Source organism: Nyctereutes procyonoides, unplaced genomic scaffold, assembly GCF_905146905.1.
Source record: "Nyctereutes procyonoides isolate TBG_1078 unplaced genomic scaffold, NYPRO_anot_genome, whole genome shotgun sequence".
NCBI lineage: Eukaryota > Metazoa > Chordata > Mammalia > Carnivora > Canidae > Nyctereutes > Nyctereutes procyonoides.
The window spans coordinates 39166768-39183202 of record NW_026575135.1 but is presented as its reverse complement, the minus strand read 5'-3'; the positions used below and the strand labels follow the sequence as shown (position 1 = coordinate 39183202).

Genomic DNA, 16435 nt, shown 5'->3' with positions numbered 1-16435 from the left:
AGTTTGAATGCTAACACCAGAATGGACTGCATGGTACTGGTCAGTTTTACCACTTGTATAACAGAGATTATATTTCCTACAGCACTTGTGAGGCCAAAATGACATAATGTACAAGGAAACTAAATGCCATGTACATGTAAAATATTTCATTTCAATCTTATTCTTTTAATCATAAGCAAGCCATCACCAAATGAACTATAGGAGAAAATTATCCAAGAGTTCAGTGTCACCATAATCCACATCATAATCCATAATTTTTGTATCATGAAATTCTCATTTCTCAGTAATGTGGACCATCTTCATCCTTAAAACTCCTTCCACATTTGAAATAAGTACATAATAGAAACACTTAAAATACACACAGACACACACAAAATAGCACTATTGTGTCAGTTTCATTTTAAACGAAACAACCTTTAAATCTTTTGCAGAGTTAGATGTGGAGATCCCACACATATCCAACCCTGCAAAGTATATAAAATCCAGTCTTTTTCAAAGCTTCCACAATTTAGTAAGTAACTTAATATTAACAGCACTAATATTAAAAGAAAGGTTATCACAGTGATACTATACGCCAAAAATATTCACAATGAGAAAACTAATTATATAAAGAAATAAAGATCAGAAACTTACTTATTATTAATATGCCTGGAATATGTCCTTCTTCATAGTGAGGAAAGAGGACAATTTTGGGAATTAAAACAATATTGTATAACCAGACAAAGACAATCAAACCCATGCAGCACCAACCATGTGGATCAACAACAAAGTGAATCCGGAGACCCATTTTTGCAGTCCCACAACTGCCTGCCAACCCACAAGGAATGACGATCCTAAGGAGAGGTAACAAAGGAAAAAATTACTTCTGTAGAAAAAAGTACTTGACTAAGACAAAACTATGTTACTGGCAACTATAAAATGACACCGAATTTTCTTTGTATGTTTTTGACAAAAGGAAACACATTGGAATACAAAAAGAAGTTTCAGGATAGTCAAATTTCATCATGAGCTTCAACTAATTTAATTCCAATCTTCACTATGAATTGCTATCATAGAGGACAAATTGGCAATACCTTCTGAAGCTAAACACAAGTCTGTCCTTAACCCAGCAATTCCACGTGTAAACCCAAGAGAAAGGAGACACATATTAGAAGATATGTGCGAAATTGTTTAGCAGTTTTAATCATTAGACTAACTGATGGTCATACAAGTCAAAATACTTGGTAATACACGTCCCTCTTGTGGTGGGAGGGGTGTTACTAACTACAAAAGGACATAAGGAAAACGTTGAGAGGCTAGAATTGTTCTGTATCTTGACCTGGGTATACACATATGTAAAAGTTCACTGTTCTGTACACTTAAGATTTGTGCAATTTTAAACCACAATACAATGCCTTAAAAAGTCATTTTGAAAAGTTATGATAACCAGAAAGTAACCACAAAACTGCCAAAAAATATTTAAATTCACAGAACTAAGCCCTACTAATCTTACTACTATCAATTCAAGAAGACCCCTGTTTAAATGGGACTTTTCCATATGAGTGTTAACAAAATCAATCTCCCGGATAATTCTATTTTCATGGTACCAAAAGAGTGATTTAAAATATATGCCTACCTTAGTAGATAGAAATTACTCTGTAAGGTCAAGGGGGCACTTTTCCCATTAAATACAATAGAATAATACAATAATAAAGTAGGACAATGTTTCTCAAATCTGTAGGCAAATCAGAGTCAACTGAGGAGCTTTTTAAAAATACCTTATTCTTGGGTCCTATTCCAGATCTACTGAATTATAATTCTTTATGGAGTAAAGCTCATAAACCAATAAAATGTTTTAAAATGTTCCCCATGTGTCTCTGATAGAGCTGACTGATATCTAAAGACCACCGATCCAAAAGCTTCCCTAAGACTTCAATGTTAGGGCAATGAGTTGACCTCAGTTCAACAAATTTATTCATGGAGCCACAACATACCAATTATTATAGATACAATGAGGAATGAGATGTGGTCTTTTTTTAAAGTAACTAACAGTCTAGTGTGGAAGAGTCATAAACTGGGTTTAATAGAACATGTTAAGGTCCAGATATGTGGACAAGATGGCCCCAGAGGCATGGAGGATGGGGACAAGTTAAATTTGGGCAGGACTCCCTATAGATGGTGAAATCTGAGTTCAGCTTTAAAAGATGAGTAAAAGTTACCCAAGCAAAGAAAAGTGGCAACAACACTGCAAACAGAAGGAACATCAGGAAGCATACAAGGGCAAAAATTGTAGGAGGTATTACAAATTGCCATCATAAGTCATAATGTGTACAGTGGAGCATGAAGGGTGAGAAGGGGCTACAACATGAAAGACACAAAGATGTCATGTTAGAATGCTGAGACTTCATTCTTAGGCATTGGAAAGCTACTAAAAAAGGAACATGATAAGATTTATACTTCAATAAATTATTGAAACTCTGGTGTCAAGGGTAAAATTAAAGATCAGTTAGACTAAGGAAAGACAAAAGCCAAAATTAGGTTTGGAGAAGAGATCAACTGAGGAAATTGTTAACAATAGTTAACAAAACAATAGTATGTTTTACTAACTGACTGGATATTAGGGGTTACAGAGGAATGAGGCAAGAAGGACTTCCAGATTTTCATCTTCTATCCCTCACTATCATCAGTTGGGAGAGCCTCAGGATCTCACCCCTTAGGGGCGTTGCCAATGTTCTTTAAAGCTACAAAGATACCAGAACAAAGAAAAATGATTTAGGATTAGCTAATTTTAAAGTAATACCCTGATCCTATCATCCTTAGAACATGCAAATACTGGAGCAGCAGGAAAAAAAGACAAGAAACCAAATGCAACACCACCCAACTGTTTAAATCAGATATGGTCTAAATTAGTACTTATGTATGAATTTTAAAATAGAAATAGTGCCTAAGCCTTTAAAAAAGTAAAAGTTGAACTTCATCACCTTTTAATTAGAAAATTAAAATACCTATCAGTATCATTAAAGTGAGGAAAGTCATAGAGGATAAAGTGTGCTATTTAATTTACTGGGTATCATTGTTTTAAAAACTAAAGGAGCTCAAATACAAATGATAAGCTGTCTACATAGCTAAAATGAGAAACATTAAAAAGAATGTTTATTTTTACAGCCTTGCCAACCATCAAGTGCCAAAAGAAATGACAGAAGGCTCTGTCTCTCAACATGTTCAATATTATTAACTTCATGTACCTTCTTTCTTGTAATGTTTCAGTTCCAGTCAGGACTGAAAAAAACAGACTATGAATTCCAATAATTAGAGAATAATTTCACTATTTATTTCTAAATTTATTAGTATTAGAAACAGAGAAGCCTACAAGCCAGCAAAATAAGTAGCAGAATTAGCAAATACTCATTAATTTTTTTGAACTCTATATGTATTCTCCTCCACCAAAGAATAACAAATTTTTCTTATGAGATTCCTCACAACTGAAAATACTAGATACTGAAAGGTAGAGTCAAATGTGTCTGATTTTCCTGCATGTAAGCATATGTAGACAGCAAGCCCTAAAAGAACAAGCATCCCCAAGGAGAAGTAAAGAACAGAAAAATAGAACAAAGAATAAATAAGATGTTAAATTCTTTTTTAAATACCTGATTAGTGAAAATTAATGCCACATAAGCTTTACAGCTAGATTGCGGAGAAGCAAACAGTAGTCTTCCAAGAGCTCCAAATCAGATTACAACCAGAAACACATAACTGGTAGAGTTGCAGAATCACTCCACTCAGTTAATATCTACTAGGCGTGGCTTATGGCAGAACAGAAACTATTACACATCCTGAGCAACAATCAAACTGAACACAGTGCTGCTGCTGGGTCTTAAGGATGGCATTTGTAAAATACTTTCATTAGCTGGAGATTCTAACATGCTAATTTATACATTAAAAGGTGAGTTCATAACTCAAACTTTGATGTAACTAGTGGACATACTGGTACTTCAACATTTTTTAAGATTGCTATCTGGTGACTCTACTTGAGTGCTGTGACTAAGTTCATTAATGATGTAAATTACTACAGCACAAACTGTTTTTTTTTTTAAGATATTATAATTCAACTCTAATAAACTGGACTACATAAATATTTACAGTGTCCAAACTATTCTAGGAGGAAACTAGCTTTCCTTTCTTGCCTTTTTAGGCCACTAAATCTTACTACGCATTTTCCTCAGGAAGAATACTAGAATCACTATGAAAAGAAAGGGATGGAAAACTATTAAAGGACAGAAAACGATAACATCAAAAGGCAAAATTTAGGAAAGGATAGAAATTAGCCAAAATGATTTACAAGAAATCTAGCCAAATGTTCTCTTTAAACTCAGTTTTATGTGATTCTCCACATCAGCCTTATGAATGTTTCATAAATATTAAAAAAGTATTCCTTCTCTCATCCCTCCTATCTGAAATGTCCCTACAATTTTGCTTACTCTATTTAAATTCAATTCATACTTCAAGGTCAATTTAAATCTCACTCTCCAGATCAAATTTTTCCTGCCACCTCAGTTCACAGTGATTTTTCTCTTCTAAATTTCAAATACAAAGTAAAACTAGTAGAAGAAAATAGCAAGTAGTTTTACAATCTTGAAATGAGGAAGTCATCTCCAACAAGACCACATAAATATTAAAATTTCTGAAACCTAAAACTTACTGCAAGCAAAATTAAAAGACAAAGTATCCCTTTCAAAAAAACATTACAATACATGACAGGTAAGAGGCATACAAAGTAAATACACAGAGAAGCAATTCACAAAGGAAAAAAAATAATGGGTAATCATTATTGATTAGGAAAATATGAAATAACTAGGTGTGTTTTTTATCCTTTGTATTCACAAAATTTTTGAAAGACAGATGATTATCCAATGATGAGACAGCATGGAGGAAAGGACATGCTCATTCATTACTGGTATGCGTGTAAACTGATACAATCATCTTTATAGGCCAAGTTAGTAGGATCTATTAAAAAATCAAACTCTGGGGATCCCTGGGTGGCGCAGCGGTTTAGCGCCTGCCTTTGGCCCAGGGCACGATCCTGGAGACCCGGGATCAAGTCCCACGTCGGGCTCCTGGTGCATGGAGCCTGCTTCTCCCTCTGCCTGTGTCTCTGCCTCTCTCTCTCTCTCTCTCTCTCTCTCTCTCTCTGTGACTATCATAAATAAATAAAAATTTTAAAAAAAAAGGAAAAAAAAAATCAAACTCTTTCACCCAGCAGTTTTATCTCTAGTAACAGCTACCAAAGTACTCATTAGAGTGTAGAGATATGTACCCATTCAAGGTGTTCCACATGGTGCTTTTTGTAATCACAAAAATTGGGCACAACATCAAAGTTCATGAAGAGGGAAGGAATGGTCAAATAAATTATAAGACATCCAAAGTGTCAAGCTATTTCCAAGCTACTATAATTTTAAAAGAAAACAAGAAAGGAAAAAAAGGAGGTATATCTAGACCTGCATATGGCTACCCACACATAGTGTTGAATGAAAGAAAGAAGTTATGAGAAAAAAGCTTAACAGCGGTTTCCTAGAGGAGAGGGGAATAATGGAGAGACTAGGAAAAGGCATAAGGGAACACTCCAGTTCCCTCATGAAGATCTCCATCTCGGTATGAATTTGAGGCACACAGGTTGTGAATTTGTCAGAAGTCTGCAAACATACACTTAAGAATGGTGCGTTTCATGGTATGTAAATTTACCCTTTAAAAACCCCCATATACCAACATTGAACTCTAGTTAATGATATGTAGGCTGAAATATCAGGGAGGGGGCGGAAGGCAGAAATGTACTGATGTCTGCAATTAAGTATGAAATGGATCCAAAAAAAAAAAATAAAGTGGGTTGACGGGTAGACAGAGAGATGGATGAGCATGTGATGAAGTTTAATAAAATATGAGTTGCAGAATCGAGGTGATAGGTATTCAGATATTACACCACAAATTTTTTTCAACTCTTCTGCTTAAAATTTTTCATAATTCAACATTGGAGGGGAAAACAAATTACAGAAAAGTTTATATAACATGATTCTTTCTTTGTTAAAAAAAATATGTATAAATAATTTCTCAATATGTACAGAAAAAAATATAAAAGAAAACACATCCACCAAACTGTTAACACTAGTGGTTATTACTGAGCTGAGGAAGGAAAGAGAGTGAGAAGAAAAGCTTTCACATTTTATGTATAGATTATTTGTTCTTTTAAGTTTATTAATAAACATATGCACTTCTAAATTCTTTTCAACCAACTGAAAAATAAAGGTAGCTGAGGAGGTTCTGATTAGACACTACAACCTTTTACACAAGATGTTTACTTTAAGCCTCTCTTTGCCACTAAATTTATCACCCTAAGATTAAATGCTTTTAAAATATTTTTTAAAAATAAGAATAAAAATATAATTAATATCTTTTAAAATGCAGTATAGAAGCATCAGCTGTAAATCCATATCAGATTTGTATTTCAGGAGGATGTTTCTGAAATTCATATTACTTAGATTACTTTTCTCTATGGAAAAAGAAATTTCTTATTTAAGAAAATGTCTAGCTAAAATTTAATATGAAAAATTTTAAATAAACATAATGCAACTACAATTATCTTTTTCTACAAATGAACAATTGTTTCATGCATCTAAAAATAAGATTTTGATGATACTATGCCACATAATACAGAAACATATCCCCATGTAAAATTAAATGTAGACTTACCACTTGCAAATTCACCAAGATGTGCTGTAATTTTTCTGGTACTTGCATTTAGAGGTTTTATCTTGATTCATTCTTTTTTTAAGAATTCATTCATCCCAACAACTGGATCTCTCCTCAATGAGAGTTCTCCATGAGAATCTATTAATTGTTTAGACAAATAATCTCTTACAAAGATAAAAATTGTAAGTCACTCAATATTTCATGAAAATGTCAATTACAAAAGTTTTAAATTCAGAAATAAGATGGTTCAACTCCACCTGATTTTGTGTTTTCATATCCTACCCATCCCCCCAAAATCTGCATTTGATTACCATTATACAGGAAAGTTTTCTCTTTTGAAACCACCCAGTGCCCATAAAATCAAATTAGTATTGTGTGTCCAACATTTGGGCTTCATCAAACTCCCTGACCACAAATCACAAAATGACAACAGATTCTGAGATCACTGATGAGACAAAATGCAATGTAATGTCCCTCAAGATGTGAGGCTGGAACTATCCAATCACAATTGATAAACATAAAGAGTTTAAAATAGAAGCAAGTTTTAGTTTAAAATGCTTTAAGGAAAAAAGTTATCCTCCTATAATGAAACATTAAGAGAATCAACCATAAAAGTTAGTTTCTACAGTTCAAGCTTAAACAACCATACTGTAGCATTCTAGATAACATACATACACCAATTCAGTACTTATTAATGGAATTAACATCTATTGACTATATACTATGCCTTTGCACAGGATACAGACAAAAAAGAGATGGGCCTCATCCTCAGTGGAGACAGACTAATAAACAGACAAGATCCATACCATGTAAGACAAGGTAAGATAGAGGGCAAGAGGGCAAGAACAAGAATGCACCTCATCTAGGAAGGATGTTGGTTCAGGGAACTTTTTTCAGTTATGGGAATATTTATGTGTATACTAGGTTGTAGTACAAAAGGTATTTCTTACAGCGAGTAAAAGATGTCTGGAGAGAGTGGAAAGTGCAAGTTAGCTAGTCAAAGAATGGAGGCTCGGGGATCCCTGGGTGGCGCAGCGGTTTGGCGCCTGCCTTTAGCCCAGGGCACGATCCTGGAGACCCGGGATCGAATCCTACGTCGGGCTCCCGGTGCATGGAGCCTGCTTCTCCCTCTGCCTATGTCTCTGTCTCTGCCTCTCTCTCTCTCTCTCTCTCTCTCTCTCTGTGTGTGTGTGACTATCATAAATAAATAAATAAATAAATAAATAAATAAATAAATAAATAAATAATTACAAAGAATGGAGGCTCTTCTGAACAAGGAAGAGAAATAAGCAAAAGTATAGAAGCAGGCAGAGAAAACCTAAAAAGACAAATGACTAGAGTCACTGCATATGGTAGAACGGAGTAAAACATGTTTAACCTTTTGAGCACACTCATCTCCAAGAAATATATTTTACGACCTCACCAGTATACACAGAAATTTATGACATGTTTTATATTCATTATATGAAATATATAATGGAAAAAATGTAATGAAATATTTGCCCTTATTACATGTGATGTACTCAGACACTGCTATCCTATTTTATCCTAGTTCACTTTAATAAAAATATATAATGTTGGGTCACAGACCACTAAAGAGATTTCATGACTCACAAGAGTGATCTAAGAGCAAAAAACACTGTTAAACCATGCAAATGAGTTTGGACTTTGCACTGAAAACAGTGGGAAACCATCAAAGGATTTTAGGCAGAAGAATGCCATGAGGAAGTTCGCATTTTGCAAAGAACGGGAACACTGTGAAGAATGGACTTGGGTGGATGGATAAAGCTCCCAAACTGACTACACAAAATAAGCTAGGCTTACAGGTTAAACCTGGTGAGAAATGAGGGTATCTGGGAAGACCAAAAACAAAGACTTATAAGGGGAGTGCAGTGGGACAGAGGTGAAGAAAGCACACAGGGCAGGAGACATGCTGGAAAAGGGCAAATTAAGAATTGAATGAGTAAAACTGGTCATACTTGGTGATCAACTGGAAGCAAAGGGCAGATGGTAGGACAGCTCCCAGGTTTTTGGCTTAGGGACTCCCATTCTCCAAGACAGGAAATGAAGGACAAGTTAGAGGAGTTTCCTAAGCTTAGCAGAACAAAAGGAAACTATTACTAACTGAGGATGTGAGAAATTCATCAAAATCATTAGCACTGCATTTCCATTCCCTTCATAGACTTTTTTAACTCTATTTTCTCCCAGTGTCAATTTTTCTATAGCCATGATTTTTAGATTGTCAAATATAATTTGTTTCTACTCTTACTTTCTAAGCTAATTTAGAGTGGTTTCTTTGCCTGCACTTTTGATTTTTTAGAGACAAAATATGGAATGACAAAGTAGAGGGGCTGCTACTCTAAGAGCAAATGAACAAATTCATCTTCGTCTAGAAAAAAATCACAAGCAGAATTAAATGTGGTACAACAAAATGTTCTGAAACATGGCCAAAGTCAATAATACTGCTATGGCTATGACCGTAGGGTGGCTTCCTAATGTTTCAGCAAAACAGTTCTTCCTGTCAGTATTATTAGGTAATAGCACAAGTCAAACATCTATGAGTCAAACCCAGGTCACTTAATGGCTTAGAATGAAGGAAAACGCCTACTTTACATTGACAGTTATTAGAGCTTCACTGCACCATAGCATTTACAATGGGATGACCATTTCATCTAATTCAACAGCATCACCAACACCAAGGAATCAAATCTCACCTATGTAGTATATATACAATGCTAGGCTTAAAATTCCTTGAAATTTTAGGATAACAAAGAACATCCCAAAGTTTCCTAACTATAAAAAGTCATTAAGTATTTTTAACATTGTTCTGTCTGAAGAAATACAATCAACAATTCATGGGGCAAACCAAATGGCAAACCAGTTTCCAAAATGGTTAATATAGAAATACATAAAATTTAAATTTATAGTTGTAGCTTAAAATGAAATTACAACTATAAAATTTTAAACATATTTATACAAATATTTAACTTCTGATGTTATCTACCCTGAAAACTGGCCAAGTTAAATAATTCTACCTAAAATATCAGGCTACTGGGGTGCCTGGTGCCTCACTCAGTTGGTTAGGCAGCTGACTCTTGGTTTTGGCTCAGACCATGATCTCAGGGTCCTGGGACAGGACCAGAGTCAGACTCTGCTAGGTGGGGAGTCTGCCCCAGGATTCTCTCTCTCACCTCCATCCTTCCCCTTGCTCGTGCGCTTGTGGACTCTCTCCCTCTCCCTAAAATAAAATCTTTAAATATATATATAATTATTTTTAATTTTTTAAAAATCAGGCTGTAATCAAGGAGGTAATTTAATTTTTAAAATATCACATAGATATTCAGTTTATTTCAAGAGTAGGAAATTAATCTTGTGGTATATGAAAAAGAGAGCCACATTCAAATTATGGCACAGCCTCCAAGCTGCCGTTTCTTTTCAAGCTTCCGTTTAGCCATCTGTAAAATGGTGATAAAAATAACTCATGGAATTGTTGTTATGCTTAAATGAGAAACTGACAAATGAAAAGCAACTCTCAAAATAGTAACTTTAAAGGGGCTTGGGGAATAGGAGAGAAAGAGAGAGGAAGGTAAGTAAGTTTTACTTCTAGTCCTACAAACTCCAGAATCAAATGAATGTTTCCAGGTCCCTATCTTTAAAGTCCTGATACAATTTAGCCATACCCCAACTCTACCTCCTCCAACAGTAGCCTGAGGACACTTGTCAGGGATAAGAAACCTCCCACAGCCCAGTCTTTCAGCTGGTATGGTACTATGAGCATACAGGGAAGTTTTATTTCTACGTGTTGGCATGGGGTCTCTTCAAGCAGAAAACTTAAAATAGAGATTTGATCTAAAATAGAGTGGCTGAACTAAAACCTGTAAACCAAAATCTTTCAAGGAAATGCAGAAGGGCTGGTAAGTTAAGGACTAAAAAACCATGAGAGCAAATCAGGACCTGATTTCAGAAACTAATGAAGAATTTTGACTCAATGCTGAGTTCTCCAAGAAGACTCTTTGAAAATGTGGGTGGGCAAAGTGTCAAAGCAAAACATACTTGCAGTATCAATGGCTTCAAGAACCCACTTCTAGAATAGTCCTTAAATTACTACCTTCTAGGCAGAAGTGAACATAAGCCATTGTCTCCTCTGTGTACCTTCATGAGTGAAAAATAAATGTAAATTAATACCTCTGTTAAAAATATTGCACTACAATGACATACTTCATCAGAATTCCCTAACAGAAAGTAAAAACAGGGGCGCCTAGATGGCTCCATTGGTAAAGTGTCTGCCTTCAGCTCAGGTCATGATCCTGGGGTCCTGGGATCCAGCCCTGCACTGGGCTCCCTGCTCAGTCGGGAGCCTGGTTCTCCCTCTGCCTCTGTCCTTCTCCCCTTCCCCCTGGTTGTGCTTGCTCTCTCTCAAATAAATAAAATCTTTAAAAAAAAAAAAAAAAAAAGTCTACATGGGACTCTTCACTTAGGAAGGTAGAGATGTGGGAAAGGGTCAGGAAAGGTAAGCGAAGAACTCAAGTGTAGGGTAGGGACAGAAGGCAACAGATAACCTTTGCTGCAAACACAGGACAAGGAAAAACCTTCAGATAAAGTAAAAGTAGAAATAAAGAGGCCCTGGTGTTTCCTAGACATGAACCTCACATGTTCTTCCAAGGAGAAGGGAAACTAGCTGCCTACCTCTAGTACCCACAGCACCAAGACAGACTGAAAACAAAACAAAAACTAAATCAGATATCCTTCAAAGCAGGCCTTACCAAAGCAGGCACAGTTTAAGAACAATAATACTAAAACAAATAATCACTCCTTACTTGCTTGAAGTTGAAACTTCTGCAGTAGGTCAAGTTATGCATTCCATAATGACGGATAAAAGGCTTAAAAGCAGAAGCCCAGTTAAGGTCATACCTGCACACGTTAAAGTGCGAACTAAAATAAAATTAATCAGAGAGTGGCAAAATACTAATTTTTACCTAACCTGCCCTTTGGGGAAATGGCAACAGGTAGGTGAAGAGAGCAGATACCCAGCCTGCCGCTTACACGAGATGAAGTTAAATCTAGCTGCGGGTAAATAAAGCATGGGCAAGAGGCGGTCTGAAAGGCAGAAGACAAACTCTGAGCATGTCACATCTTTTCCCTAGGGTACATTAAAAGAGGGAAATAAGTAAAAAACTACTATCACCCTAAGATATTTTTGGTGAGGTAGCTACCCATGAGAGCAGTGCTATTCCACATCGTGAATAACTAGATTTATTCAATTCACCAATGAGTCTTAACCAAAAAAATCACTATGCTGACAACATCAAAAAGGGATTTTTCCCCATTTATTCTTATCTTTCACCTGTATTTTTCACTGATACAAAATAGTTCAAACATTTTCAACTCTGCAGGAGGTAGTAGAATAGTGAGTGCACTTATAACATTAAAATGCTGTTTATATTTAGTGCACTTGAAAAACTGAATCTGAGGGATCCCTGGGTGGCGCAGCGGTTTAGCGCCTGCCTTTGGCCCAGGGTATGATCCTGGAGACCCCGGATCGAATCCCATGTCGGGCTCCCGGTGCATGGAGCCTGCTTCTCCCTCTGCCTATGTCTCTGCCTGTCTCTCTCTCTCTCTCTCTCTCTCTCTCTCTCTCTGTGACTATCATAAATAAATAAAAATTAAAAAAAAAACTGAATCTGAGTCCTAATGTTTTACTAAAGCAATATAAAATTCCTTCATGCCTTAGTATAAAAGTAAAACTGAGCTTAGGGAAAAACTCTCTGGTAATAAAAATAGCTTTTCCTCTGCCTTCCCTGTTATCCCTGTTAATACTGATATTATCTGTATGTAGCCTTCTATGCTAAAAAAAGTTCATATTCACTCACACTCAATTACAATCCCAGAAAAAGACTCCATGGAGACAATACTAGACTTCTAATTAGTTTCTTCACTAATACATGGCATTATTTTATCTATGCATTTTTCCACAGGCTATTAGTCCCTGTGAATTAAAAAAAAAAAAAAATCCGGCAATGGGCAAATAAGTAAAAATTTTATGATTGGTCACTTCTTCTTTAGGATCTACCTGTTAAGCTGATGGTTACATGTGTGCTTTAAAAATGCCTACCTTTCTCTTATTAAGTAAAACACCCCAGAGATAGGCAGTGTGACATGGTTACCATATTATTTAAAATATACTCTATACCATTCATTCCAACTACAACTGCTAAAATATGTTACATGTAACGGAAATCACCAGTGTTTGAAGGGACCTAATATGATCCCACTGTTTTACATCCAAAATGAGGAACTCTATAATAGTACTACACCAATTTCCCAAAAATATGGAAATATACATTTTTTATATTGTGATATAATTTTCCTAATACTTCTTCAGGTATTAGTTTAAAATGTGCCTTTAACATGTTAAAGGGTTTTAAATTAATTACAAATGTTGTATATGCTAAGTATGGAAAAGCTAAAATAAGCCTTAAATAATTTAGCCTAACTCCTTAGCTGTATAGATGAGAATACAGGATGGGTCACTGACCTATCATGACCCTACAGCTAGACTGTGACAGCAACGGGTACAGAATCTAGTTTTTCTTTCCACTACACTAAATCTCACTTGGTTCTTTCCTTCCAATTGATTTCTCACCTCACCTCTTCTTCAAGTCTTTTTGCCATTAAGAGGTCGTGCAACTAAAGCAAAATAAAACACGTCTCTGGGTTTTACCTGTAAAATAAGTAAAATCTAAAGCAATGAAAGGATTTAACAAGACGTTACACAAAAAGCCACAGGAGAGGGATCCCTGGGTGGCGCAGCAGTTTGGCGCCTGCCTTTGGCCCAGGGCGCGATCCTGGAGACCCGGGATCGAATCCCACGTTGGGCTCCCGGTGCATGGAGCCTGCTTCTCCCTCTGCCTATGTCTCTGCCTCTCTCTCTCTCTCTGTGTAACTAATAAAAATAAAAAATAATAAAAAAAAAAAAGCCACAGGAGGCACAAGTCAAGCAGTCATCAAATGGTAAGTATCGCTGTTATTATTTTTACCACGAGGAAGGTAGTGAATTTTTTTTTCAGGATGCATACACATTAGCATCCTAGGCTGAGCACCCATTTGACACATCATCTTTTTTAACTTGCGCTTAATTATCCTTAGCCGTCTTTTAGGCTGTAACTTTACACTATGATTTATGACCCACCCATAATGACCTTGATTTTTTTTTCCCCCTCGTGTACTTTTATGGACTGCTACACTGCAATATCTTCGAGTAATAACCGGTCAGGTTCCCTCAGCCCTAGAGATACAGACATCCTCCTCTGACTCACAAGGGATTTTAAAATGTGACCCAAATATATCTCGAGAAACCACAACTTTAAATGGACTCTCCACTTAAAATCCAGCGACCTATTTATTATAGTGAATGGTAACAAGTGCAAACTGCGGCCTTCCAGAAGCTGTCTTCTCAAAATCCCCCTTGGGTGGGGGTGGGGGTGGGGGTGGGGGTGGGGGTACCAGAAGGTCACTAAAGGAGCCAACTACTTGTGCCGCTGCTGGTCCTCTGCAGCCGCGCGCCAGGGGTCTGCAAGTGAATGAAAGGCTGAGACGGCCCAGCGCGGGTCTGCGGGCGGGGGGACGAGGCTCACAGGCGAGGAGCTCGGGGCACAGGCTGAATAAATTAAAAGGCTAAATAAATAAATAAATAAATAAGCCCAACCCGCCCCCAAATCGCTGGGACTAGAGCAGGAACCCATCCCCACCCCCAGTTCTAGGAGGGGGCGCTGGCGGGCGCGGCTCCGGGGGCAGCTGCTCCGAGAGCGCCGGGGCGAGCCGGGCGAGCCGGTCCCGGGCGGGGGGGCAGGTGCGGGGAGCGGCAGGGCGCGCGGCGCGAGCGCGGCCAGGTGAGGGCGGCGGGGCCCGGCGGGGAGGGGAGGGGAGCGGAGGGGAGCGGAGGGGAGCGGAGGGGAGCGGCGGAGCGGGGGGGGGGGGGCGTCGGCCCCGCGCCTGCACACACTCACCGGCGCCGGCGGGCTCGCCTCTCGCCGCCGTTGCTCTCGCGGCCGCCAGCCGCTCTTCCCCCTCCTCCCCCTCCTCCTCCTCCGCCTCCTCCTCCTCCTCCTCCTCCTCCGGCGCCGCGGCCGTCGCTGTCGCCGTCGCCCGAGCCGGGCGCGCTCCCCTTCCGCTTCCGGGAGCCGGAGCGCCGGGGCCGGCGGGGTGGGGGTGCGCCCGCCCGCCCGCACCACGCCGCCGCCGCCGCCGCCGCCGCCGCCGCCGCCGCCTCTCCGCTCCCGGGGGCCGCGATGGGAGCCGCCGAGGGCCGAAAGAGCCGAAATCGCGCCGCGGGCAGGAGGAGAGGCGCCCGGGCCCAGCCGCGTGCGGCGCGGCCCCGCCGTCCCCGGCACGCTCGCACCTGACGCCCCTCGGCGCCTCCGCCCTCCGCCCTCCGCGCCGCACCTTCCCGGTCGTGCCCCGGCCGTGCCCCGGCCGCGCCCCGGCTGCCCTCCTCTCCGTCCCCGCCCCCATCCCCCACCCCCCACCTGGGGAGGGCGGAGGCGCCTCCCCGTGAGGCTCGCAGGCCCCTGCCCCCCAGGGCGTCCTGGATGCCCCCCGGTGCCTTGCCTCAGAGCGCGCCCGCCGCAGCGGCGTCCTCCGCGGGCTGGGCACAGGTGCGCCCCCCAGACCGGCCGAATCAGGACCTGCGTTCTCACCGGCCCTCCGGGTGATTCCCACACGCGCACCCCCCAGGTTGCAGCGCACTGGATCCCAGCGTGGTCGTGCCCATTTCTGACCCTCGGAGGAGCGAGAGCCAGAGTTGCCCCAGCCACCTAGGGTGTTGCCTGTTGCTGTCGGCAACCTCACTCCGTACTCGGACAAGCTTTACTAGGCACTTAAGGAGGCAGCCCAGAGTTGCCAGCTTTCCCATCCCTGCAACCTAGGGAAAAGTAAGTTGAGTTGGCATTGCAAATACCCCACCTCCAGGTCTAAGTTGGGATCTTATCAGACACCTAAGCTGATATGATACAGAACTACCATGTTGGTGGTAACATAGAGCTAAACCTCTGTGCCTGCAAGCCACGAGAGGAGAGCGTGTGGGTGGAGGATTATTACTTGGTGCCTAAAATCTGAACTTCTCACGGGATAGCATTGCAAGCCCTTCACGAACGTGTCTCCATGTACCTCTCCAGTCTTAGCTCAAATGAACCTGGTTCCTTTATCCTTCTTAGGATGCCCTTTGTCTTCCTCTCTGATGATCTTCATCCAGACCTGGAAGTCAGCTCAGATCCTGCCAGCCCAGCGTACTCTTCCACCACACAGACACCGAAGCTTCTTTTGAACCCTTATGGTACCTTGTACTGCTAGGTTTTTTAAACATGTTGTGTTCTGGTTTATGAATCAATTACAAATACCTTTGGACCTTAGAGGCCTAGGTCAGTGGTTATCCAAGTGCGGTCCTCACACCAGCAGCATCAACACCACCTGGGAACTAGCTCTATTCCAGATCTACTGTATTAGAAACGTTAGGGGTGAAGCCCAGTAATTGGTGTTTCAACAAGCCTTCCAGGTGATCCTGATGCACACTCAACTTTTCCAACTACTGATCTGGAAAATTTCTTTTATCCCCCCTCCCCCCGCCCCAAGGAACTCACTGATAGGGATTGATTTGATTATATACAAGTTTTATTCCCTTTAAAAGTAAGAAATCAGCTCCTCCATTTATGCATAGCTA

The 16435-nt window shown here is 39.9% G+C and overlaps 1 protein-coding gene across 2 annotated transcripts in view; it reads right to left on the bottom strand.

Moving 5' to 3' along the window:
• Positions 1-14788, bottom strand: part of ZDHHC21 (zinc finger DHHC-type palmitoyltransferase 21) — a 63483-nt gene extending 48695 nt beyond the window's left edge. Inside the window, exons 1-3 of one of the 2 annotated variants that reach the window (XM_055301939.1) lie at positions 14727-14788; positions 6721-6858; positions 634-833 (exon numbers count right to left, since the gene is read on the bottom strand). In XM_055301939.1, coding sequence (XP_055157914.1) covers positions 634-787 — 154 coding nt within the window. In that variant the 5' untranslated portion in view covers positions 788-833; positions 6721-6858; positions 14727-14788. Of the gene's footprint in view, positions 1-633; positions 834-3626; positions 3802-6720; positions 6859-14726 lie in introns of those variants that run through there. The other variant, XM_055301937.1, reaches the window with a different exon arrangement.
• Positions 14789-16435: the final 1647 nt, after the last annotated feature.